The following is a 25,361-nucleotide window of genomic DNA, read 5'->3' on the forward strand; positions in this document are numbered from 1 at the left end:
TTCTTCTGCTTGCTGTAGATGATCGAAGCATCTACAGCATCTGCTCTCTACCAACGAAACTGCGATCAACAATATGCCACCATCACTGTGTAACCTTTAACTTTAACTCTCAAGGCTGCAGTTGTAATCTCTAGCAGAAAGTTGATCCATAGAACACGAGCAAGTCCACACACATATGGCTAAAAACTAAAAAAAGAAAAAACAACTTAAAACTCTGGTGAAATAAGAATAAATAAAAACCGGGTTTGAAACGTCGCCCCAAACGTAAACGACTCATTATTCCATCTACGTCACAGAACCAGCTGCTGAGGGGAAGCTAACGCCTTCGCATAATGCCGGGTTGCTTTGGGTAGATTTTTCCCCTCAGTAAATGGAGTCATTTGAAAACGGCTTTTTATTTTTACTAGATTGTTTCTTTACTGATATTAAGTTTTCATTGCTGAGGTGAAACGTGCCAGACTGAGAAAAATATATACAAAAAAAAAAACCCCAGCAGAAATCTGTTTGGCGGCAAGTACATTATTTGTGACAAGAAGAGTTTCGTGCTTTTGTTGAGTCAGGTCAGACAATGTGATCCGTCTGTAGAACAGGGTCAACCCAGTCCAGGCTGTTATGGACGTTGATTCGGCCAGTTTATATCGCAGATGTTAGAATAAACTAACAATATTACAAAGAACATTTCAGAGAAACGTCTTGATTTTTTTTTTTTTTTTGATCTGAACTTTGTAATTTTTTGCGTCCTGAGACGCCTGAAGGTCACAGTGTGTTCAGACATAAAGCAGCTTCCACAGCATGTGCTCCGAAACATTTGTGGCGCGTGTTTTTTTTTTTTCCATCAGCTGTCTGCTGAAGAATGTTTTTGTGGGATAAAATCACCTTGGCAACAAAAAAAAAAACAACACAAAAATAAGAGAAGAAATATCTTTCATTGAATTCCCCGAGCGCCAATTAAATAAAAATGTCACCTGAAGAGAAGTCGACTGGTTTTGAGCGTTTGCAGCAGCAAAGCAAATCGAATCTACACCAACGCTTTCAGTGAGCTTAAACTCGGGCAAAACTACAGCAGGCAGCAATAAGGAGGAAATATATGACTGTTGTTGGAACAATAAACATGATATTTCACAATAATCCATCTGGAAGCAGAGATGAGAATTTACCAGTGCTCCTCTGTCAACGTGCATAGATTATACTCAGTTACCCACATGCATTGAAAGGTGTTAAGTTAACCTGGTAAGGTTTTGAAAAGAAAATATGAGCATCCTGCAAAATGTCTGAAAATGTGACTCTGTCTCTCCCGACATGGTGTAAACCCGTTCACACCGCTTGGCGTTTTTCACCTTTTGTCAAACTGCAACCACCAAACTTGATGTATGTTGAAGGAATCTGGCGTTTCAAGTAGAGCATTTTTGGGAAATGAAAGACTCCCTGTTTTCCAGAAGCAAATTTAAGGAGTTATAGATGGATAAAAAATGTAGATAATGTATAAGGAATTAGGTCTGGAAATACAAATATTGCCCATACCGTACCGAGAGCTAGAAGATAATGACATCAAAATTCTATATTTTTTGAGTTAAGGGTCTTCATGAGCTGAGGTTCATCACACTGTGGCAAATGTCCCAGAATATGAAAGTGCAGAAACGTAAACACATTTCGCTGACGGTCTTTCAAAGTCATATCAGGTTTCTAAGTTCAGTTCACCCACAGGACCAAACGGAGGAGGGAGCTCTATACGCCGGAAACCAAAAGAGGGTGAAGTTACTGGGAGCAGAGGGACAAGGCGAGAGAAACAAACTAACCAGCAGGTTAAGGTAGGAGCTGGCAGAGGAGCAGCAGGAATCATGACAGATCACAAAGGGACTGTGGAAACTCACAGAAAGACTACAGCCGAGCTTTGAGCTGGAAGATATATCCGTTACATAACTCAGCTCATCATCTGCTTGGGAAGAACCTGCTGGAGGACAAGACGCAGGGCCAACTGGGAATACAATGGCAGATCAAACTGGTTAGGAGAACTTTGTGCTTTGACTTTCGGGCAAGTCATTAAGACAATTGTGAAACGGATGAAGTGAGTCACATAACCAAGGTTGTGGCTTTGGACAACAATATGCTGCTTCTCCTGTTTATTTCAAAGGTCCTCTGGAATACAGACGAAGGCATAGTGGTTGAAGCGGCTGACAGATAAGTCTTTTATCTATGAAAGGAGCCTCTAGATGCTCTAGGTGTAGTAAATATTACAGCAGGATCCTTTGAGAGGCAAGAAAACTTGAAGAGTAGAGAAAGACCCCTTTGTTCTGCGGGGATTTCCTGGATACCATAATCAATTTTTTGACTAATTGATAAAAATATGAGACAGTATCATAGAATATTACAATGATACCTTTAATGAAACACAGCAGAACTCTGTCCCTTCTTGAACTTTTTCCACTTGTCGTGTTACAACTTCATACATCCAGCGCACTTTACTGTTACTCTAAGAAACAAATGAAATGATCAATTTGATTTGTTTTACTGTGAAGCAGTGGGTTCTCATATCCGGGCCTCGGTGTCCTGTGATGTTTACACGTGTCCCCGGTCCAACAGAAGACTCAGTTACCTCCTCAGTAGGCGGTCAAGCTCTCCAGTCCTGCCAATGATCTCAACGTTCAACTCAGGTTGGTTGAAGTAGAGACACATCTAGAAGTTGTAGGATACTGGCCCTGAAACATTCTATGATAGCTCTATCTGTATGTTTAAGGTTGTGAAAAGGTGGGAGGCTAAACTCAGCCATAGTCTGTTCGGCATTTTACAACCTCAAACAGGTTAGCTTCAAGGATTGGCTTATTTTTTTAGCCTCCATACAGCTTCCAATCAACTTTGACCAAAGGTACGACTGATTGTTGCTTCCACTTCACAACCATGGGCTACTTTGTGTTGATCTGTCGCCTGAAGACCCAACAGGGTACACTCAACACTCAGGTTTTGCGGTAGTAATGTGAAAAAAGTTATGAATGCTTACGCCTGGCATTGTCATTTCAATGTTTTCTTTGCAGTTTTCTGTATAAATGACTCACTTCTCCCATGCTGAAAAGCAACACAGACATCCTCATGCAACACCAAGAAGTATCGTAGGTTAAAATGCTGCCGACGCAAGATTGACTTCAGTTGGTTGTAACTTGACCCCTAGCAGGCGTCCACTTTTAAATCAATAGCATATTTTAGTACTTGGAAGATTCTACAATACATAGTCAGTCACATGCTTCTGTTTACATCTGAGCGTTTCATGGACAGAGCTCTCTGTCTTCAGCACTCGGAGTCTGAGGTCTTTCGCAAACTCCTGGTTAAATCACATTGAGCACAGCAAGCTGGCAAGCTAGCTAGTGCTAATGAAGACCTCTCATGCTAAGCTGACGGTTGCTCCTCATTTCTCTCTGGAGTAGAATAAATAGATTACATTTAATTGGCATAAATGTGAAAACAGTTTGAACAAATTGAATAGACTAAAATGGACCGCATTAGTTTGTTCCAATACCATGAACACAGGAGACCTGGTTTCCATCCACATCTGAGAAGGTCTTCTCATTTAGCTTTCCAAAACCTTTTTACATATTTTTCCATCTTTATTGCTTGCAACATTAATTTGTCTTTCTGTATGACAATGGATCTAAAATGATATTGGCTGTCATGGCTGACCCTAACAGAACACCTTTAGCGTGTCAGACAAAGGTTAACCGGAGATTGTTCCAGCTAAAAAAGTGATCACACAAGGAATCGCCATGGATACACACCCCTGGGCACCACATGTCTTTACAGATGTGAAGAATCTCCCTTTGACTTATGTCCAAATTTTTCCATAATCAATAGTTGTTTGCAGAACAAAATACCGAGAAAGTACATTGCCTCAACATGGCCGTAAAATTGGCCCCATAAATGTTACTTTGTTAGCAGTTTTTAGAAGTTTGTGAAACATTTGTAGTAATTATTCCCTTTCTGTTTATATTCAACTATGTAAATGCTTATAAAAACAAATATGTTTACAGAATCTGAATGAATCTATCCCTGCTTTACAAGCGCTAGCCGTGCTAAGTGCATACTCCTACCATGACGTTTGTGTGTGTGGGCAACACATTCTCACTCCCAACTCGTCATATATTGACGAGTTAGGACAATTTCTGACCATGCGTCACATATTGACGCGAAAGGGGTACCCTGCGCGTCAACATGTGACGAGGACGGACAGTCCCATGCGTCAATATATGACGAGTTGGGAGTGAGAATGGGTTGGTGTGGGAGACCAACACTGAGCTGCCTGTTTTAAGAGATCAAACACCAAACATATATTAAAGTTCAGTAATATGCACAGTAGTGCTATGGTGTTTCCACTACCACAGAACCTAATATCCACGGTCTTCCTTAGTTCCACTCTTGTGTGTACAGCCAATCAGGGTGAAGGAAAATGTTGTTACTGGATTGGCTGCTTTCCAAACACCTGCCAATAGCACAGGAGGTAGCATCATGTCGAGGTATTTCAGCCTCCAAAGCTGCACTTTCCACGAATAGGTGAACTGTCGTCTACAGAACCATGACTATCCAGGGGTCCACTGAACTTGTAATCTCAGGACAAAGTACAGGACGACTCTGGGACAGGCCCACAACTTGCTGGAGGGACTGGATCTCTCTTCTGGCCTTAGATAACCGGGGGATCTTTTTGACAGAGACCCTGAATCCCATTTTCCATGATTCTTTCAGCAAGTACTTAGCAGAAAATTTAATTTTAAACTTTAAATTCACCTTTGCCAGAAAGCCAAAATAAGCCACTTTAGTAGATGAAGAATCATCCACTAAAGTGCCACAGAAAGTGATACAGGATAATAAGGGTTTGATCATCTATGTATCCAATGTAACAACAGTATTCTGTTCTATGTCATCAACAGGGACAGTTAGACAAAGAGCAAAACCAGCAGGCCTTTAAATATGAATCCTCCTCACTAGAATCCACTTGAAATCCATATTTTCTCTTTAGCATCATGTGAACAGAGCAACCTTTGACCTCTCTGATAAAAACAGGAACAATATAGAAGGAGGTGAGATTCTCATTTCCCCCCCATTTCTGGTTAGCTTTACATTCCTTTGGCCATTTTCGAATCTTAAATTGTTGCTATGTCTGATTTGTTTCATTGACTGCTGCACAATCCTAAGGACTATGGGGAAAAAAAATCAAATTAAATAACGAAGCAAACAGATATTGTCATATTCTCCCAAATTGGTCTGGCTTCCTGTCCTGTGTGCCTGAGCGATGGCAGCGAAGCTATTTCTGCTGGACGATGTCCAGCTGTCTGAGTGATTACTACCAAAGGAGAACATAGGAAGCTGCTGGGTCAGCGCCAAGGGTCAGACATCTGTCAGCGACATGAGCTCCTTCTACCACTTGATCTTCATATCAAGCTGTGCATGAGAGAAAATATGCTGCTGTTTATTATTTCATGTCACTTAAAAAAAGCATAACAAGGTTATTAAGGAGTTTAATGGAAAACTAAAGATCAGCATTTGCCCCTTTGCAGTTTTTGATTCTTGTTTTTTTTCTTTTTTTACCTCTAAATATTTCACATTGTTAACCAATTCTTATGTTAAAGCAAATATAACCAGACTACATACGCAGTAGTTTTCAAATGAGGGGCGTTTACTGAAGGGAAACAGAGCGACCTAAACAGAAGCTTTGCATCACCCTAAATCTAAGACCTGCTTCTTCAAAAACTGCCACTAATGCCTCGTTTCCTCTGGTAGGTCCGGTTTGGGAAGCTGTAGCATCAACACCTAACCACTGCTTTAACAATTGAAACAAAAAAATATTTTGTTTTTCCCGTTCAGTTGTAGGTCCATAGGGCAACGGTACCAAACGTTTAGGGTGGAGCTACTGACATCACACAACACAGTCTATTAATTTGAGGACAGAAACCCGTCACTGTTTGCAATAAGCTCAAGAATTTACTGCGTAAAAACAGGTCTTGTGCGCAATTCTGTTCCCCTGCGAAAATCTGCCCCCCTGTGTCGGGAGCGCGCATTACAGCCGGAGAGGCGGATCTGACCATTTTCACGGCGCTTCTGATTGTTTACTCGGTAAAAACAACTCAGTTAATCATGTCAAGCTTGTAACATTTAGTTTAATCGGCAGCTGTTGTTTACAAAATTGGTCTTTTTACGCTGTTTTGTGTTATTTTAAACGCCAAGAGAATCGGTCTTTTTCCAACTTTTGTCACTTACCGCCTGACAGAAATAAAAGTCAGTCACCAAAACACAGTTTTCCAACACGTTGTGTGTATTTATAATTTTTCATTGCTGATATAAGAGGATGGCTGAAAGCATGGCACAAAAATTAAGACTTCCTGAAGAGACGAGAGCGTAGACTTTCTGGTAAATCCCGTTCTAATGTAAAATATGACAGATCAATGTATTAAGGAAATTTCTAGTATACTACAGGCTATCACACATAACAATTTTTGAGAATTTGGCAACAGTTGCTCTTTATTCCCAAACGTTATGGGGGGAGGAGAGTAGAGAATGAATATTTCAGCTGCCTGAAATAATTTGTTCCCCCTCAATAACATGGGAACAAATTAATTCAGCAACACGTCTTTAACTGTGTTTATTCCTCTTATCATCAACAATAAATCTTGTTTAATAAATGGTCAGATCCGCCTCTCCGGCTGTAATGCGCGCTCCCGACACAGGGGGGCAGATTTTCACAGGGGAACAGAATTGCGCACAAGACCTGTTTTGGAGAAGTTAGCATTGAGCCCGAACAAGCGTGTTGCTGCAGTATTCTCCAAACATTGGCCTTCATAACCCGCGTTTCCATTTCAAACGCGAGCAAAACCTTAATGTTCCGCAAATGTCAGAAAACCACAAATTCGGAAATGCCGTGTTTCCATTGAATAGCAAAACACGAATAAGCTTGTTCACGCAATAAGTCGTTAAAAAAAAAAAGAAACATACCGCGCGACCATCCTCCAACTACTTCCTGTCTTCTTCTTTGGGGGTTTGCTCCAGTGGCAACGTCTGGTTATAGAAAAATGACAGGGTTTTTCAAAATTGCCGCACGTTCATTAAGCTGATGTATTTTCGGAATGTCATGTTGTCAATGGAAACGCAGCAGAAGGTTCATTTAGATGGTTGGCCTGCTCTGCAAGAACCCAAACTAAAAAACAAGAAAACCCCAGTAAAAGGTTTTCTTGTTTAATTTGTTTTAGAGCTTTAATAAAATAACAATTACATTTTATTTACAACACATTTCACATGTAAATCTCAATGTGCTACAAAACATTAACAAATGTAAAAGTAATAAAAACTTTTTTGTTTTTTTAATCAGTCATAAGATCTGAAGAACAAGAATGTTTTCAGTTCTATTTTGAAAGACTCGGAGGTAAACAAGCCTCGGTTTGCCTGCTGAATCTGCACCCAGCTGTCTAAAAGATTTCATGGTCTTTATTGCCTTTTTCCCTTATGAAATGAGATCATTGTTTGAAAACAGCTTCCTGTATTTATGGAGGTCATCCTTATCTGATGTTAAAAGTAGGTTGGTGTTGTGAAGCATTTAAGGATGATAATAAAATGATAAAATATGTAAGACATCAAATATTATTAGCTGTTTTCCATGTGTGAATGACCTTTTAATTGTTTCATGATGGACTCTGGTCTTACAATAAACCAGAAGGATTAAAAGGTGATTTTCTTAACACTGATAAATAAGAAGCTGGTTTCCTTTAGCTTGGTCAAACACTGTAAAGTGGTCAAACATTTTACCAGCTCGAATTAAAGAGTCTTGGCAAATCACTAAGTGTCATTTGACAGGATAGCAAATTGTATTTTGCAGAAATGTCTTAACATCTTGAAAAATAAACATGTTTGATTTAACGCTGGAGATAATGGAAAGGTGCGTCAGACCACTTTACATGGCAGGATGAGGGCGCCATCTTGTGGACACAACCAAAAGAAACCGAGTAGGAACAAAACATAGAATTCCAAAGATCTTCTAAAAAAGCAAAAATCCACCAGCAACAACTTGACCACCACCCTCTATTTTATTAAATATGCTAAAAACAAAAGCCCAACTTTAAGTCTAAAACCTTATGTCTGTTAGTAGTTCTAGAAAATGGAATAATGTTAAAGTGTTTTTTTTTTTTTCTCGTTTCCCACTTATTCTTGTTTTTTTGGTGTACATTCCACTGTGTGGAATTTCCACCATTTTTCCTTTTTAGCACTTACATAATTTTATCCGTAAACGTAGCCCTGCATATTGTACCAAAAGACTTAAGTTGGATGTTCTTAATTACTTTTTTTTTAAATTAATTTTCTCCGTAATCAAATCCTCAGAGCCTTTAATGTGATGAAACTACATTTATCTAGAAACTAGTGGCTGGCTGTGCATGGTACCTTCAGAGGGACCTGACCGATATGATCCACTACTATGACGTTACAGGTTTTACAGGTTTTTCTAATCAAAAACAAAAAATATTAAAAGATTGGATTTCAAGTGTTCTGCTCTAAATTCGCCATTCAGATCTGGTAGTTAAAGGGATCCATGATCAGTTCTAACAATAGACTTTATTTGAGACATTTATTTTAGATATAAAAAAACAATACAGTAATAATTCTATAGACTGTTTAGTTTCTATACATTTTAATAAAATACTGTCACACGAACGTTGGTATGTTGTTCACGCTGCAACACATTCTGGGTAAATGAAGCTACTTAGCCTGACTCCAAAAGCTCGGCCCCAGCCAAAACCGTGATGAGTAACGTTTTTTAGCCTTTTTAAATTGAACCGGAGTGTGTTGAAATCAATGGGAATGTAGAACTCACAAGAGGTGATGAAGATGAGGAGAACCAAACAGAGGAAGAGGACAGAGTTGGCCGTAGGAGCTGCTGGTGTTTTGCTGCTGCTGCCTACAGCTTCATAAATGAAACTGATAAGTACTTCTATAGATCTGTGTAAGGTCCGGTGTCGGTCCGTGGTTTCACATTGAGTACTGGTGGCAGTAACAATAGCTTCACTAGCATATAAAAAAAGCTTCCAGCGATGCTAGTCTCTCATGTTTAGCCCAGCATTTTTCCCCTCACTATCCGGCAGCAGTGGGGTTTGTGGATAAAAACTGACGACACGGCATTTGGTTTTAGCTTGTGAAGCTTGAGATGTGGTGGAACGGGAAATTTGCATCATGGATGTGCAGCCGACAAATCTGCAACAACTGAGTGATGCTATCATGTCGATATGGACCAGATTCGGTGAGGAACGTTTACAGTACCTTGCTGAATCTAAGCCACAAACGATTAAGGCACTTCTATAGGCAAAAGAAGGTCCAACCATTAAAATCTTCAAAGCCAAAGCAGCACAAACAAATTCTTGCTGCACAAACGTAGTCGAGTTGATTGGCACCGATTTTGTCTGATTTGAAGACGGTGACCTTTCATGACCTCTGGAAACACTTCTTAATATTTTTAAAATTATAGCGGTAGAATTGAACGTTTTCGCCGCAAAAACGTAGCACAAGGCAGAAGAGCCAACTTCACTCAGATCCAACCCGGTACTATCAAGGTGTACCTAATAAAGTGGCTGAGTGTAATGCATCTGTTCAACAGAGAGAGAGTTTCTCTGACAGGAGGAGAGTCTTTAGACTCAACACAGAAACACTGAGGAACCAGGGAGCCAGAGTGAAAATCCAGGATGGAGAGGTTCAGTGAATTCGAATTCGAAGGTGCGGATGTGGATCAATGCGTCTGAGGAGACACTGTAGAAGGACAGAATGCCAGCAGGATAGTCCACATACACCACTACTCTGTTAGAGACTGAGGGAGAGGAGATGTTATATTGTATGGCATTGTGCCAGACAGAGAAACCACGATGATCACAGCATCTCAGAGTCCAGCACTGATTCAAATCACACACAAAGTCTCTCCAGTCTCCTCTGCTGATTCTTCTGTAACTCACTGATATATCAACACTTCCTCTCCACTCGACCTCCCAGTAACTGTGACCAGTCAGACCAGTTCTACACAGCAGCTGAGGACGATCAACTTTGTCTGGATGATCAGGATTTGACTGAAGCTCCTCCACACATGTCACCTTCCTGTTGTCTTCAGACACTTTGAGGTGTTTGACCAATGTGTTTGTGTTGATGGTGAGTTGACAGGAATCTGATGGAGAGAACAAATACAATCCAGCTGCAGTTATTGATCATTTATTCACGCTGATGATGACTGCTGAATGAGCAATGTGACAGCTTTAAGATTGTTGAATGCTAGCTGCTTTGCTGCCATGAAGTTATTTACAGGAAACCACAGAAAATTTTACCTTAAAGCCCAAAAGCCCAAGGATCTGAGGAGCACTAAACTGCTTTTGTAAAAAAATGGATGTGTTTCATATGAGCATGTAAAGGAATTTTGAAAGGGGACAAATTCTTTTTGTACGTTTTACCTTCAAAATCTCTTCAGCTACATGATGGCCACCTACTCTTTGGCGGCTGTTGAAATTAATTTTGTTTGATAAATAACATACTACAATGTTAAAGTTTAATTATGGTGCTTTTATTTTCTCTTTACTGCATCGTCAGCAGTCCGGTTGCAATAATCTGTTCACTCAGACGTCTTTATTTACAGAACAATGCAGCAAATACAATCTGCGGCACCTTTTCTGGCTTTAGACCCAGAGCATCCAGACGTACTGTAGCTGTACTGTGTCACAACAGCAGGTTGTCCTGGTGCTTAAAATTGGCATTGCTGGAGGATGGTTGGCCTCTATTTTATCATTATTTTGATATGTTTTTTAATCTTCCAAATATTTGACCAGTCTTGCATCCTTCTCAGCATAGTTGTATTGGGCGCATTTCATACTTGCAAAAGGCCTGTGAGCAACTACTTAATAACTATGTTTTGATCACGTCCACATCAGGCTGTGTACAAATATTTGTGCCACATGCCTGTACCAATTTGTAGCCACAGCACACAGTTCTTGTTTTGGCCCAGCTTTACTCATTCATTTTTTTATGGAATTGCTAAGCAGTCTAATAATGATAAAAATCTTCATACAATCATGTTGTTATTCCATTGAACACTGATGTGTTCGGTTGTTGAGGTCGGCTGCAGGAATTTAACCATCTTTTACATTTTCTCCAGACACTGTGTTTTGGAAGTGGAATGAACTTTATTCTGTCCTCTAAGTACTTTGGGTAAAGAGAGTCTTAAGTACATGTTCCTTACTGATAGTGTCAGACATTTTTTCAGATTATTTTCCACCAAATCCTTATGACCGTAGCACATTTGTAATAGTAAATCCCAACTCTTTGTCAGAGGTTTAGTTCCTCCAGAAAAGGGGCTTTTAATTTTGGAGGAAACAAGACCGGTTATTGGTCATGCACTGAAAAACACACTGGATTGATTGACAGGTGAGGTCATGTCTGATGAAAAACAAACTTACACTTCCTCAGATGTGATGCCAACCATTGGACTCCAGGAGGCTCAACCCTGAAAGAAGGAGGGAAGTCAGATCATCAGTGTCTTTCAGCATGCAAACATGGACATTATACGTCTCTCTTAAATGCCTTTCCTCCACTGAGACAGGAACAGTCCAACATATGGACATATTCAATTGTTGTAAAATTCCAGAGAAAGACAGAAGAGTCAAGAGCAGACAGGTAGGTTGTGATGATGACGAAGATGAAAATGTGATGGATTGAAATGTGGTTATTTCAGAGGCTGGCTAGTCTGATTTGGCTGAAGCAGTGGTCAAATCCAACCAGCAGGGGGAGTCTAGCGCTTGCGCTAGCTATAGTGAAGAGCACCGGAACTTCCTCCTTAGTTAATAATAACCGTTGGAGCAGAAGCACCGTGTCCAGCTCTTTTATTAAAACACTCCCCTTCTTCAGGGCATTTACAAAAACATATCAAACTGTGGTGGATTTAGGAAGGACAAATGGTTCTGGTGTAGCACAACTCATTTCTCCAAACAGAGAAAAATCTCAAACAGGGAGGAGAAAGGAAATCCCTCAGTAACAACCTGAAGAAACACACTGAAGCCTAAAAGAACATCAGAAAACTAAGGAAACATTTCTACAAGCCACCAGGTGGTGCTGAATACATTTGCAATGAGACCAAGAACAAGATATAGTATCCTGGAGTAAAGGATTGTGAAAGTGTCCAAGGAGCATCTGGATCTAGGCCTCCAGCAGACAAAACAGTCCAAAGTCTTTGTTTGCATCTTCTCCTGTTCAGCTCTACATGACTGTCAGGCTGTCAATCACAATCTCGTGTGGCTGCTCATCCTCCTTCCCCTTGCTTTGTGCTGTGCTGTAGATAGCAAAAAGTTTCGTAACGATGAGTTGTTTTTCCACCATTAGCACATTTAGTAGTGAGTGAATGAGGTTGATTGACAGCACTAGGACCCTCCTCCTGGTTCTGATTGGTTGTTTTTGGCCGGGACAATGCATTACTTTAGCCAGTAATAGTAGTACAAGGAGCAGGTGAAGGAGATTGATCTTTGCACAGATTATCTGTTTCATAATAAACTGGCATAACATGGCACCAGCTTAAACAAATATGGAAAAAACATATTTTTTATTAAAGTTACATTCTGCAGCCTGATTATAAAATGCAACAACATAGCATCTTTTGAGAAGTCTGGATTGCTTCATCTATATTTTGCACGTTGCCTATGACTGTTGCTCTAGGGGGGGAGACATTTCATTAATCTAAAACTAATAGAAAAAATGTAAGCAACCTACTTGCATACTGTATGCAGACTGTTTCATGTAAAATTCACGAGCATTAAACATTGTGCAAGTATCAGTCTTGAACCAAGGAAAGCAAGCCAGTTGCAGCCTGCAACTGGCTTTAAGCTTTTTTCAAACTGGAACAACAAAGCACTAAAAGACAAACTAGTGGTCCCAGTGGAACCAGTCTTCTGGTAGCTTTAATTTAATTGACATATTGTTGAAATTACATTTACATCCTCATTGATGGAAGGTAATTGAGAAAACTCTGGTTTCAACAGAACTAAGAGCATTGTACCTGAGAGATGTCAGTTTGCAGTGTGAACTCTCAGTCCAGCATAAAGAAGCTCCACTCCTGAATCCTGAAGGTCATTGTGACTCAGGTCCAGTTCTGTGAGACTGCTGGACAGGGAGCTGAGGGCAGAGGTCAGAACTATACAGCTTCTCTCCGAGAGTTTACAGTAACTCAGTCTAAGGAGCCAGGGAGAAAAATCTGTAATTAAACAATCATCCATACACCCATCACATTAAGCTAAGAAAAACAAGAATGCAGTGGTTTGCATTCAAAGAGTATAAAAGTCAAAAGACAAAAGTTGATCATTGATGGAAGGTAATGGAAAGAAATCTGGTTTCAACAGAATTGATAACATTGTACCTCAGAGTTGTCAGTTTGCAGTTTGGACTCTTCAATCCAGCATAAAGAAGCTCCACTCCTGAATCCTGAAGGTCATTGTTACTCAGGTCCAGTTCTCTGAGACTGTAGAACTGGGAGCTGAGAAGTGAGGACAGAGCTTCATAACTTCTCTTTGAGAGGTTGCAGTAACTCAGTCTGAGGAGATAAGAAAAATATCTGGAATTAAAGAAGTTGTCATCCATACATCCATCCATCATGGATGACATGAAGTTGAGGAAAACAAGAAAGCAGTGGTTTGGATTCAAAAGAAGAAAATGTCAGAAAACAAAAGTTGATCAATCTATTATTGAAATAACATTTCCATCCTCATTGATAGAAGGTAATGAAGAGAAATCTGGTTTCAAGAGAATTGAGAACATTGTACCTGAGAGTCGTCAGTTTGCAGTTTGGATGATTCAGTCCAACAAATAAAAGATTTGCTCCTAAATCCTGAAGGTTATTGTTACTCAGGTCCAGTTCTCTGAGACTGCAGGATGGGGATCTCAGGACTGAAGACAGAGCTACACAGCTTGTTTTTGAGAGTTTACAGTAACTCAGTCTGAAGAGACAGGGAAAACATAAAAATCATCTATCAATCCATCATGGATGAAATGAAGTTGAGAAAAACAATAAAGCAATGGTTTGCTTTCAAAGGGAGAAAATGTCAGAAAACACAACTTGATCAATCCATTATTGAAATTTACACACAAATCTAATTAGTTCACCTTACTTAAAAAATGTTATGCAAACTCATTGTCTGAAAAAATTAAGCAAAGTAATCTTAAGATTAGTGCATAAATAAACCTAATTTATTTTAAGTAAACAGTACTAAATCAAGTAGTACAATTAAAGAAAAATATGTTCATGTAACTCAAACAAACCAATTTTCTTGAGTCTTTGTCCTACCTCTCTTGTTTCTTCTTTTTTAAATGTTTTATCTAGTGGTTTTTGAGAGTGGTCAGACAGGAAATTGGGTGATGAGAGAGGAGGAAGACATGTGTCAAGGGTCATCAGGCTGGGAATCAAACCCGCGACAGCCAAGTTGAGGCATAAGGCCTCCATACATGTGCTGAGCTTTACCTTGAGTCACCTCAGCACCGCTTGATCCCACTCCATACAATTAATAAATATTTCAAATACATAATTTATACAAAAAAATATTCAGTCTGATAAAATAAACAATATTCACCTCGACCATCAGTGTCATTACTGATTTAATTGAAAACTATTTTCAATTAAATGCAATTTTTCATTTACAGTGTACATCCTCATTGATGGAAGGTAATGGAGAGAAATCTGGTTTCAACAGAATTGAGTACCTGAGAGATGTCAGTTTGCAGTTTGAACTCTCCAGTCCAGCATAAAGAAGCTCCACTCCTGAATCCTGAAGGTCATTGTGACTCAGGTCCAGTTCTGTGAGACTGCTGGACTGGGAGCTGAGGGCAGAGGTCAGAACTATACAGCTTCTCTCCGAGAGTTTACAGTAACTCAGTCTAAGGAGCCAGGGAGAAAAATCTGGAATTAAACAATCATCCATACACCCATCACATTAAGCTAAGAAAAACAAGAATGCAGTGGTTTGCATTCAAAGAGTATAAAGAACAAAAGACAAAAGTTGATTAATCTATTGAAATAGCATTTACATCATCATTGATTGTAGGTAATGGAAAGAAATCTGGTTTCAACAGAATTGATAACATTGTACCTGAGAGTTGTCAGTTTGCAGTTCGGACTCTTCAGTCCATCTGATAGAAGCTCCACACCTGAATCATGAAGGTTATTTTTACTCAGGTCCAGTTCTTGGAGACTGCAGAACTGGGAGCTGAGGGCTGAGGTCAGAGCTTCACAGCTTCTCTTTGAGAGGTTACAGTAACTCAGTCTGAGAAGACAGGGAGAAAAATCTGGAATGAGGCAATTATTCAAAAATAATTTTCTTTTCAGTCCCCAATATTCTTCCTGGAAAGATTGATGGAGGTTTTGTTTTGAACTTTTTCAGTATAAAAATCTGACACTATTAATATGCATCTACTCATTAGCATGTTTATCATGATTAAAAGTAAAAGCAATTACAATCTGTGTCCTTACAGAGCTTTGTTGGAGGCTTTAACCACTGGCAGCAACCTTAGAAGAACATTCTCTGAGGCAGCGTATTTCTTCAGGTCAAACACATCCAGCTCTTTTTCTGATGATACGAAGATGAAACCCAGAGCTGAAAAATGAGCAGGAGACAGTTTATCTGTGGAGAGACTTCCTGAACTCAGAGCTTGTTGGATCTCATCCACTAGAGAACGATCATTGAGTTCATTCAGACAGTGGAAGAGGTTGATGCTTTTCTCTGCAGATACAATCTCACTGATCTTCCACTTGATGTACTTTATTGTATCCTGATTGGTCCGTGAGCTACTTTCTGTCTGTGTCACCAGTCCTTGTAGAAGTTTCTGATTGGTCTGCAGTGAAAGTCCCAGGAAGAAGCGGAGGAACAAGTCCAGGTGTCCATTAGTACTCCGTAAGGCCTGGTCAACAACTCTCTGATAGAGATCCTGTACGTTTAGCTCCTCCGAAAATGAAGGGTGGTCAAATGTTGTTAGCAGTTCTTCAACTGAAGGCATGTTTGATGTTGGGATTTCTTTCATCCCTCCTGGCCTTGCCAGGTCAACAGCTCTCTGATAGAGATCCTGTACGTTTAGCTCCTCCCAAAATGAAGGGTGGTCAAATGTTGTTAGCGGTTCTTCAACTGAAGGCATGTTTGATGTTGGGATTTCTTTCATTGGGATGACCCCCAGGTGTTTATTTGGTGTATAAAATAATGAAGACCACTTACATTTTTTTGTTTCTTCTTCGTTTCTTGTTCTTTGTTTTTTGACACTAGAGTTTATGAAGGTCAGGTGAACATAAAGAGCAGCCAGAAACTCCTGAACACTCAGATGGACGAAGCAGAACACCTTGTCATGGTACAGCCCTCTCTCCTCTTTAAAGATCTGTGTGAACATTCCCGAGAACACCGAGGCTGCTCTGATATCGATGCCACACTCTGTCAAGTCTGATTCATAGAAGATCAGGTTTCCTTTTTGCAGCTGATCATAAGCCAGTTTTCCCAGAGATTCAATCATCTTCCTGCTCTCTGGACTCCAGTGTGGATCTGTTTCAGCTCCTCCATCATACTTGACCTTCTTCACTTTGGTCTGAACTACCAGGAAGTGGATGTACATCTCAGTCAGGGTAATGGGCAGCTCTCCTCTCTCTCTGGTCTCCAATAGATCCTCCAGAACTGTAGCAGTGATCCAGCAGAAAACTGGGATGTGGCACATGATGTTGAGGCTTCGTGATGTCTTCAAGTGGGAGATTATCCTGCTGGCCTGCTGCTCATCTCTGAATCTCTTCCTGAAGTACTCCTCCTTCTGTGGGTCAGTGAACCCTCTGACCTCCGTCACCATACCAACACACTGAGGAGGGATCTGATTGGCTGCTGCAGGTCGTGTGGTTATCCAGAGGAGAGCAGAGGGAAGCAGTTTCCCCCTGATGAGGTTTGTCAGCAGAACCTCCACTGAGGTGGACGTTTTAGCATCAGTCAGGATCTCCTTGTTGTGGAAGTCCAGTGAAAGTCGACTTTCATCCAGACCATCAAAGATGAACAGAACCTGGAACCGTTCAAAGCTGCAGATTTTTTTGGTTTCACTAAAGAAGTGATGAATCAGTTCCACCAAGCTGAACTTTTTCTCTTTCAGCACATTCAGCTCTCTGAAAGTGAATGGAAATATGAACTGGATGTTCTGGTGGGCTTTGCCTTCAGCCCAGTCCAGAGTGAACTTCTGTGTTAATACTGTTTTCCCAATGCCAGCCACTCCCTTTGTCATCACCGTTCTGATTGGTTGATCTCCTCCAGGTGGGACTTTAAAGATGTCTTCTTGTCTGATTGTTGTTTCTGGTCCATGTGTTTTCCTGGATGCTGTTTCAATCTGTCTGACTTCATGTTCATCATTGACCTCTCCAGTTCCTCCCTCTGTAATGTAGAGCTCTGTGTAGATTTGGTTCAGAAGGGTTGGACTTCCTGCTTTAGCAATCCCCTCAAACACACACTGGAACTTCTTCTTCAGACCAGATTTAAGTTGATGTTGACAAATTGCAGAAAGACGTTCTAAAGTAACACAAAACATAAAATCAGAAAGAAAACAAAATCATCATTTGAAGACGATTTGAATAAATGCAATTTCATCTCTTCAGACATCAATAAATGTGTGATTTATCCATCAAGTCAAATCTTTGTAGAAATCTTACTGCTCTGCAGACGGTCAGCCAGCTCCTCTTGTTTCATATTCCTCAGGAAGTTCAGTGTGATCTTCATCACTGCCAATCTGCTGCTCCTCCTCTGCTCTTCATCCTCACCTTCCAACACCTCACCATTATCTCTCTGATTCTCTGAGCATTCTGGGTCATCTGGGCTCAGAACCTTCTGGATCTTCTTCAGCTCGTTCTTCACAAAAGTGACAATGTTGTCCTCCAGCAGCTGGACCAGAATAATAGATGAAGGACACATCAGACTGAAATCATGGAGCCAAACATCAGATCCATGCTGGTGAGACTGGCAGTCCTCTGGTCTACAAAGTCCAACATGGACTGAAAAGAATCCATAAAAAAGTAATTTTTGTACATTTACAGACCATAAATATGGAGTCCAGCTGTGTTTGGTGCTGCTGGGCAGATGGACCACTGGGAACCTCTGAGCTCTGCCAGTCCACTCTGTGGAAGAATCAGAAATAAGTTTTCGCAAAAAACTGCTGTGAAAACTGCTGGAAGAGCGTCACAATAACAATCTTCAAAACTGAAAAGCTGAGCATCACATGAACACAATTCATATAAGTTAAAAAGAAGATGAAATAAAAGGATGCACACAAATAACATCAGAATCACACATTACAGTTTGGTTGAGTTCTAGTACATCAACAATCACATGGTGAGACTTTCCTTTCCTGCTGAACTCATTTTACATTGATTAACAGAGTTACAACAGTTAGATCCAGCTCACTACTCTATAGTGGAGGTCCAGAAGATTTTTTTAATTATTTTACTTTTTAACTAATTCACCAATTAGTGTAAGTAAGACAAGCATTACAGACTAACATATACACGTATTGACAAGCCCGGATTTTAGCATGGGCTTACCAGCACTTCGGGTCCCCCGAAAGATGCTTTGTATTTTTGTGAATGAGTAAGGTCAGAATGCCTTAATTTTATCACTGCGTAAGAGGATTTTGGTGGTGTTGTTGAAAAAATGTCTGATTTGTTCTGGCAAACGTCCATCGTGAATGCTTGATTATTATTGGTCCAAGTTGGACTCTTCTTACACATTGGACGGAGCATCAGGGAGGGATTTCTCAAGATGGCGGACAATAGAATGTACGACAGCGGAGCGCAGGAACGAAAGAAAAAGAAGAGCGCTACCGAGAGGTGAAGAAGAAAATATCCAAGCTAACAGAGTTTTTTAAAACTCACATTGGACATGGAACAGAACCATCGTCCCTCTCTGCTTCTCAAGATAATTTGTTTTTGTTTGAAACTTTTTTGGGGGGGGGAATCAAAAGTTTTGATCACAACTCTTTTTTGTTTGACATAATTTACTTTTTTTTTTTTCTTTTTTTTATAATTATGTTTATTAGGTATTTTTGAACATTTATACAAAAACAGAAAGGGAAAGAACAATAACAGGGCAAAACTTACGTTTTACGTTCCCATCTTTTTTTAAAAGCATAAAATTTCCCATTCATACAATATCTCAATCTTTCTAATACAATAACTTCAGAAAGTAAATTTTTCCATAGCTGGATTGAAGGGGCATCACAGCCAACCCATTTAAGCATTATGGATTTTCTGGCCAACATCAATAGAAATTGCACAATTTCTTTGTGAGTATCCAGATGACTGGGTATGAACCCAAGGAGACACAGGACTGGACTAGGGAGAAGTATTTGTCCTATAGCGGAGCTAATTTCTCGACATACTGCTCGCCAGAATGCCTCTATAGTTTTACACTCCCATAAACAGTGAATTCTAGTCCCTGTAATTATTTTACATATGATTTACTTTTTGATTGAATAATTGTGAAACAAATGCAACTCCATAAAGAAGCAGGGAATATGGATGTTAATTGTAAAGCATCGGAACATCTTTACAAACATCAGAAACGATTTTTCTCCAGATTGAGTTTTGAAAGCCAGCTCGCAAGTGGTGAGTACATCCTAACACATGATGGGTTATTCTCCATCCACGGCTTCTGTTTTGTATTTTAAACGATGCTAAAAGTCAGTGAACCTTTGAAACGGGTTTCCGTGAGTGGAAAAAAGCAACAGAACTATTCAAAGAGAAAGAAAACAGTTAAAGTCACAGAAAAGTAATGTGACTGCTCTGCTTGCTAGCGCTATATGTGAAGTTAAAAAAGCAGAACTAATTTTAGCTTCTACCTAGCAGCAGCGGGAGGAACTGTCCTAATCATATGGCGAAGGTCTGACTGTACAAATTAGCTGGAGTGCGTCCTGCCCTGCCCTGATACGCAGCTAAAATTCAGTCATCACGAATAAAAGTTTTGACCAGGTTTGGCTCTCAGAGGGGAAATAACCTGACTGTCTGAACTTGGTAAGGAAATAAACCTGATAATTACAGAGAAAGAGGGAGGGAGACAGATAAAGATAGAAATGAAGAAGGATAAGTAAATACTGTACATAGAGGATGGATAGAGAACATTGTCAAATTTTTCTTCCTTAGGAGAGCTCTGTTGAATAGACATACTCAAGATGTTCCAAGTATTTCTTTAATAACTATTTTGTTTGTAGTAATGTTCTTTACATTCATTAAAGGTGCACTGGTAGCAATTTTCTGGCCGATCACCGATCTTTAAAAATCTGACTCGCTGAAATCTTTTTGTGCATGTGTGTGCAAAATATACTGTAGCAAAAAAGTTGGCAATCATGGAGTGACTATTGTAAACCTTGCATGGAGAGATGAGCTGGTGGTTGGGACTGACCATCAGCCTCCCTCATGGTGGACAGTGGCTGATTTTTGTGACCTTGTAAGTAAATAAGGTGTGTGGATAGGATCGGTTCCACAAGTAAGTCACGGCCAAGCGCCGACCACCCAAAGGGAAGGAAATCAGGGATATACACACACATATATATATATATATATATATATATATATACTGTATATATGCAACTGTATGACGATGATTAAGTAGGGTCTGCACCTTGGCTCAAGCCCAGGGGCCCACACCCTCCTAAGTATATTGATTTACAAAATATCAAATAACCAATGGATTGGAACGTGACGTCACTGCTGTAGACGTACTCTGTGGCGAAGGATATGAAGGGATATGAGTGCCATCTTGAGGGGCCATAAAATAAAAGTATACGGCAGAACAATAATTAAATAAATAATGAATAACTACAGAACATGTTTTGTTATCTTAATTCACCGGTAGACTGATTCAGTTATTACTGTTACAGCAGGAAGATCCAGCTCACCTCTCTGATGATGAAGGTCCAGAAGATTTAAAGTTAGCACCAATATCCTTTGACCTGTCGCTCTTAAAGGACACACAGCTGGGTTCTGGTTCTGGGTCATGGGTTCGCTTCAGTCTTTTAGGAATTTTGACAAAAAAGTTCTCATTAAAACACATTTGAATAGAGTGGAGTTTTGCTTTAAAGATAGTTTTCTACATGACTATAAATTCAAGAGTTGTGAAACAAAAGAAAGAGACATTTCACAAGTATTCTAAATAATTCTAAAATTACGGTAAGTCTAAAAACACTATGTAATGCTGACCACATTTAGAATCAGCCTATGGCATAAATTATCTAAATAAGGCCCCCCAGACCTTCAGGGGCCCCATAAATGTTAACAGGTTAACACAGAGTACAGATATAGAAAGCTAACATTTGTTTACTGACAATGTCAGTGCTGTTAAATTTCATTTAATGATTTCAGCATAGATAAATTAAAAGATTTTAAATTGTTTAGCATTTAAACAATACTGGCAAGGATACATACAACTCATACAACTTTGGACCGGCCCTGAATGAGCTACATCTGCTGCGCTGAGCATTTCTCTGCTGGATACAGAGGGACAGACGGGGAGATTTCATTTATGTGGTTTTAGCAGCTCTTTCATTTCATGTCTGTTGAGTTTTTAATAAGCGCCACAGAAACTGAGTTGGTTGCCTTATGGGATGAGCTTTGCTGATCTCCTCCGTGTGGCCGCACGCAGCGACTCTGCCTGACTGTAAGTAGACGAGCATTTATATGGCACAGTTTGATGCATCATGATGCCGCAAAAATAAATAAATACATACATAAATAAATAAAAAAGATAAAACCAGTGTGCTGCGTGACTACGAGGCGAGTGTGAAACACCGGTCCACTAACGCACCAGCCAACCGGGAATCCATACTTCAACTTTAACGTGCAAGATGTACAGTAAGTACACATGCTGCATAGAATTCTTTGTTCACACAGATATATCATTCTAACTGCATGCTCAACGCACACCTCGAACAGCACCACTGGTTATACTTGCGGTTCACACTGAGATGTGCTAGCAGAGCAAGCACAGTGGCTTTTAACTTGATGAAAAACACAAGCCCTCACGGGTTAATATAACTGAACATGGAAATGCGGAGAAGAAAAGCTGAGCCAAGTAAATATTTAGAAAACGTTAATAAAAACATTTCAGACTGACTCAGTTATCACTGTTACAGCAGGAAGATCCAGCTCACCTCTCTGATGATGAAGGTCCAGAAGATTTAAAGTTAGCACCAATATCCTTTGACCTGTCGCTCTTAAAGGACACACAGCTGGGTTCTGGTTCTGGGTCATGGGTTCGCTTCAGTCTTTTAGGAATTTTGACAAAAATAATGTTCTTATTAAAAACACAATTAATGGAATTTTACTTTAAATATAATTTTCTATATGACTATGAAAATAGTCATATAGAACTATGACGTTCTATATAGTTCGTCATAGTTCATCTTTCACACACTTTCTCGTGACTCTTTATAAATTAGGAGAGCTGTGAAACAACAGAAAACAAAAGTTCACAAATATTCTAAATAATTTCTAACAGAACCAGACAAATGTAGTCCCACTGAAATATAGAATAAGTATTAGATATTTTCCATATCTAATACTTTTAATCTTGGCAACAAAAACATTGACATTACAGTCCTAGTTTTCAATTCCCCCAAAAAACAGTCTAGTTAAATTAAGGATCAGATTTACTCAGAAATAAAGCTGAATTCAAACACAAAGTGTACCATCTTACAATTCTGCAAAAAGTGAAACTCAAATCCTTTTCAGAAATTGGTGGTTTTATGTCACAAGACATTTCGCAAGTCTTCTAAATAATTCCTCAGAACCAATCACATGCAACTCCCCTCATCCCAAAAAGAACAATTATTTTTAGGAAGCTTGTTCTCCGGTTTAATGAGGAGCTGGATACTTTTAAGCACATTGCAAAGAAAAATGGAGAGAAAATTCAACATTTCTCAGCATTGACAGAGGAAGATAAGAATAATCTAAGGATTCTTTTTTAGTACAGATGCCAGGTTTACTTACAGTTACAAACCCTTAATTTCTCTCACATTGCAGCATTAATGACTTTATGGGATTCTTTATAAATAAAATGCTCAGTTTTTATGAAGCACGAAAGAGGAGCAAAGGCTTCATCATCTCGTCTTTTTCAGAGTGAATGATGAGTGAAAGTAGCTCTGCATAGTTAGGGATCTCACCTCTGACCTCTGGTGGTTTCAGATGGAGGGACTTCGTCCTCTCCTTCCTCACACTGATCCATGCTGCTAAATTCACATGCACATCATCTCTCACACACTTCCTACCTTCACCTGTAGAGGAAACACAAATCATTCATCTGCACATCAGCTCTGATCATCCTTTAGTTTACATCATTAGTTTTAGAAACAAAATGAACAGCTGTTCCTCCTCTGATTGGCTCTTCAGTGTCAGCTGAATGCAGACATCAGCTGCTGCACTTCTACGAAAAGTCCACTTTTGAGGAACTGAGCAACATTACCATTCTCTGACGCGCTGATTCAGTTTAAATTCACATAAGAAACTTTTTTATTTCTCCATCATCAAACGCTACAAGTGGATTTTCTGAATCATCAAAGATGATGATGATCAATTTAATAATCTGACTGCACCAAACTTTTAACCTTAATGCTATTTTAATTTGTAATAAAGGACGCAGTAGGAAGGGGCTTCCGACTTCAGGAAATGAAAACGTGACGCCTTTAGTTCAGTGAAGAAAACAAAGAAACGTCAGGTGTTTAATTCCACTTCATCACTAATCTAATAATCATGTAGATTTTGTCTTCAAACAGCAGAGATGAAAAATTGTTTGTTTTCAACATCAGAGAGCAGAAAAACACAGGAAAGTTCCTAAAGACAAAGTTAAAGTAGGAACAATATTCAAACTTACTATTTGTTCAAACGGCCTATGGTGTTGAAAAGCATCTGAACATCACAGACAGAGAACCAACAGAACCGAAGAACCGGACAAGATTCCACCTTTTTTTCTTTCACTTTCTAATTCGACGGAACGTCCAATACCGATAAATCCCCGCCCCTTCTTCAACTTCTTCTTCTTCTTCTTGATTTTACTGGTGATTGGTGTAACAGGTGGCACCACTAGGTGTCTCACTCTTCATATATTACTGTATATTCAGGTGCGCAGTGACCTGCGCAGTTCGATGTACACGTTTTGACTGGGCTTAAGATGTCAAAAAATGCACAAAAAAAGAGTTTGCGGTGATCTGTAATTGTAAATGTGCTTAATTTCAATAAAAACCTGTTTCTCCTGTGTCATTCTTACAAACACTTCTGTATTTTAAATATTTTTTTAAAAGAATATTGTGATGCAGAGTCTTAATTCACCCTTTATGGGCTCCCACATTTAATAGGTAGGATATATTTGATTAAATAATTTAGTGCATCATTATATGGAATTTTATGATTAGGGAATTTAGTAAATAAACGTGCCGCCTACCAATGTGAAATGAGTAGAATATCCTGATGAAAGGTTCTGGTGCATCAACAGAACCAGTAGGATTTTCTGATGAAGGGTTTTTAGTGCATCAATATGTGCTACCTCTGTATTTCATGAAATGTAGGAAATTCAAATACTGTAAAGGAATTTGGCGCAACAAAATATGCTACCCAAGTATTTTTAAAAAGTTGGGTAAGGATTTAGTGCAACAACAAATGCTACCCCTATATTTTCTAAAGTTAGATGAAGAGATTTGAAGCAACAGAATGCGCTACCCTGTATACAAGTGATTTGCTGATTAAGGATTTCAGTACATGTACGATACTGCTATATTTTCTAAAGGAAGGATATTGTAATAAAAGGATTAGTGCATACATCTGCGATAGCTTTTCATTTTAAACGGGTAGGATATTCTGATGAAGTGATATTCTTATGGTTTCATCGTGTATAGAAATTGCTAAAATGCTATGCTAAGCATAACGCCTAAGCTTCCACAGTCCCGTCACTCAAAGAATGTTATCCGATGATAATATTTAACATTCATAAAACCCGCTATAGTTTCCGGTTTGTTAACATGACAACAGTTTTAGACGGGTAGCACCAACAGATGGACATAGCTATCTACCTGTGCTACGGTAGGAAAATCTGAGCAATTAACCTGTAGTAGTCTTGTTTTTACACTTTGGATGGAAGAGTACCCAAGAAGATCCTATGCATGCAAGCTCTATGCATAGACCACCTGCTAGGATTTAAATCCAGGACCTTGTTGTTGCAAAGCAACAGCACTAACAACTAAATATGCTCAAGTTAGTTATTTATTTTATACAAAACAAAGCTTTCTGGAAATGTAACATTTTTCACTACACTTTCATCATTTTTTTGCTTTGATGAAAATGACTGGCA

General features: G+C 39.4%; 1 protein-coding gene across 1 annotated transcript; it reads right to left on the reverse strand.

The window, feature by feature from the left end:
* Positions 1 to 10,110: 10,110 nt before the first annotated feature.
* On the reverse strand, positions 10,111 to 24,018 carry LOC114161069 (NACHT, LRR and PYD domains-containing protein 4C-like). The gene is given in 14 exon segments (XM_028044132.1): positions 10,111 to 10,168; positions 13,037 to 13,070; positions 13,073 to 13,209; positions 13,394 to 13,567; positions 13,797 to 13,970; positions 14,731 to 14,904; positions 15,117 to 15,290; positions 15,497 to 17,546; positions 17,687 to 17,915; positions 18,070 to 18,148; positions 20,923 to 21,048; positions 22,174 to 22,299; positions 23,185 to 23,295; positions 23,892 to 24,018. Coding segments are annotated over 13 exon segments (3,597 nt in total). The 5' UTR covers positions 23,247 to 23,295; positions 23,892 to 24,018.
* Positions 24,019 to 25,361: the final 1,343 nt, after the last annotated feature.

The sequence above is a fragment of the Xiphophorus couchianus genome, chromosome 17 (genome assembly GCF_001444195.1).
Source record: "Xiphophorus couchianus chromosome 17, X_couchianus-1.0, whole genome shotgun sequence".
Lineage (NCBI taxonomy): Eukaryota > Metazoa > Chordata > Actinopteri > Cyprinodontiformes > Poeciliidae > Xiphophorus > Xiphophorus couchianus.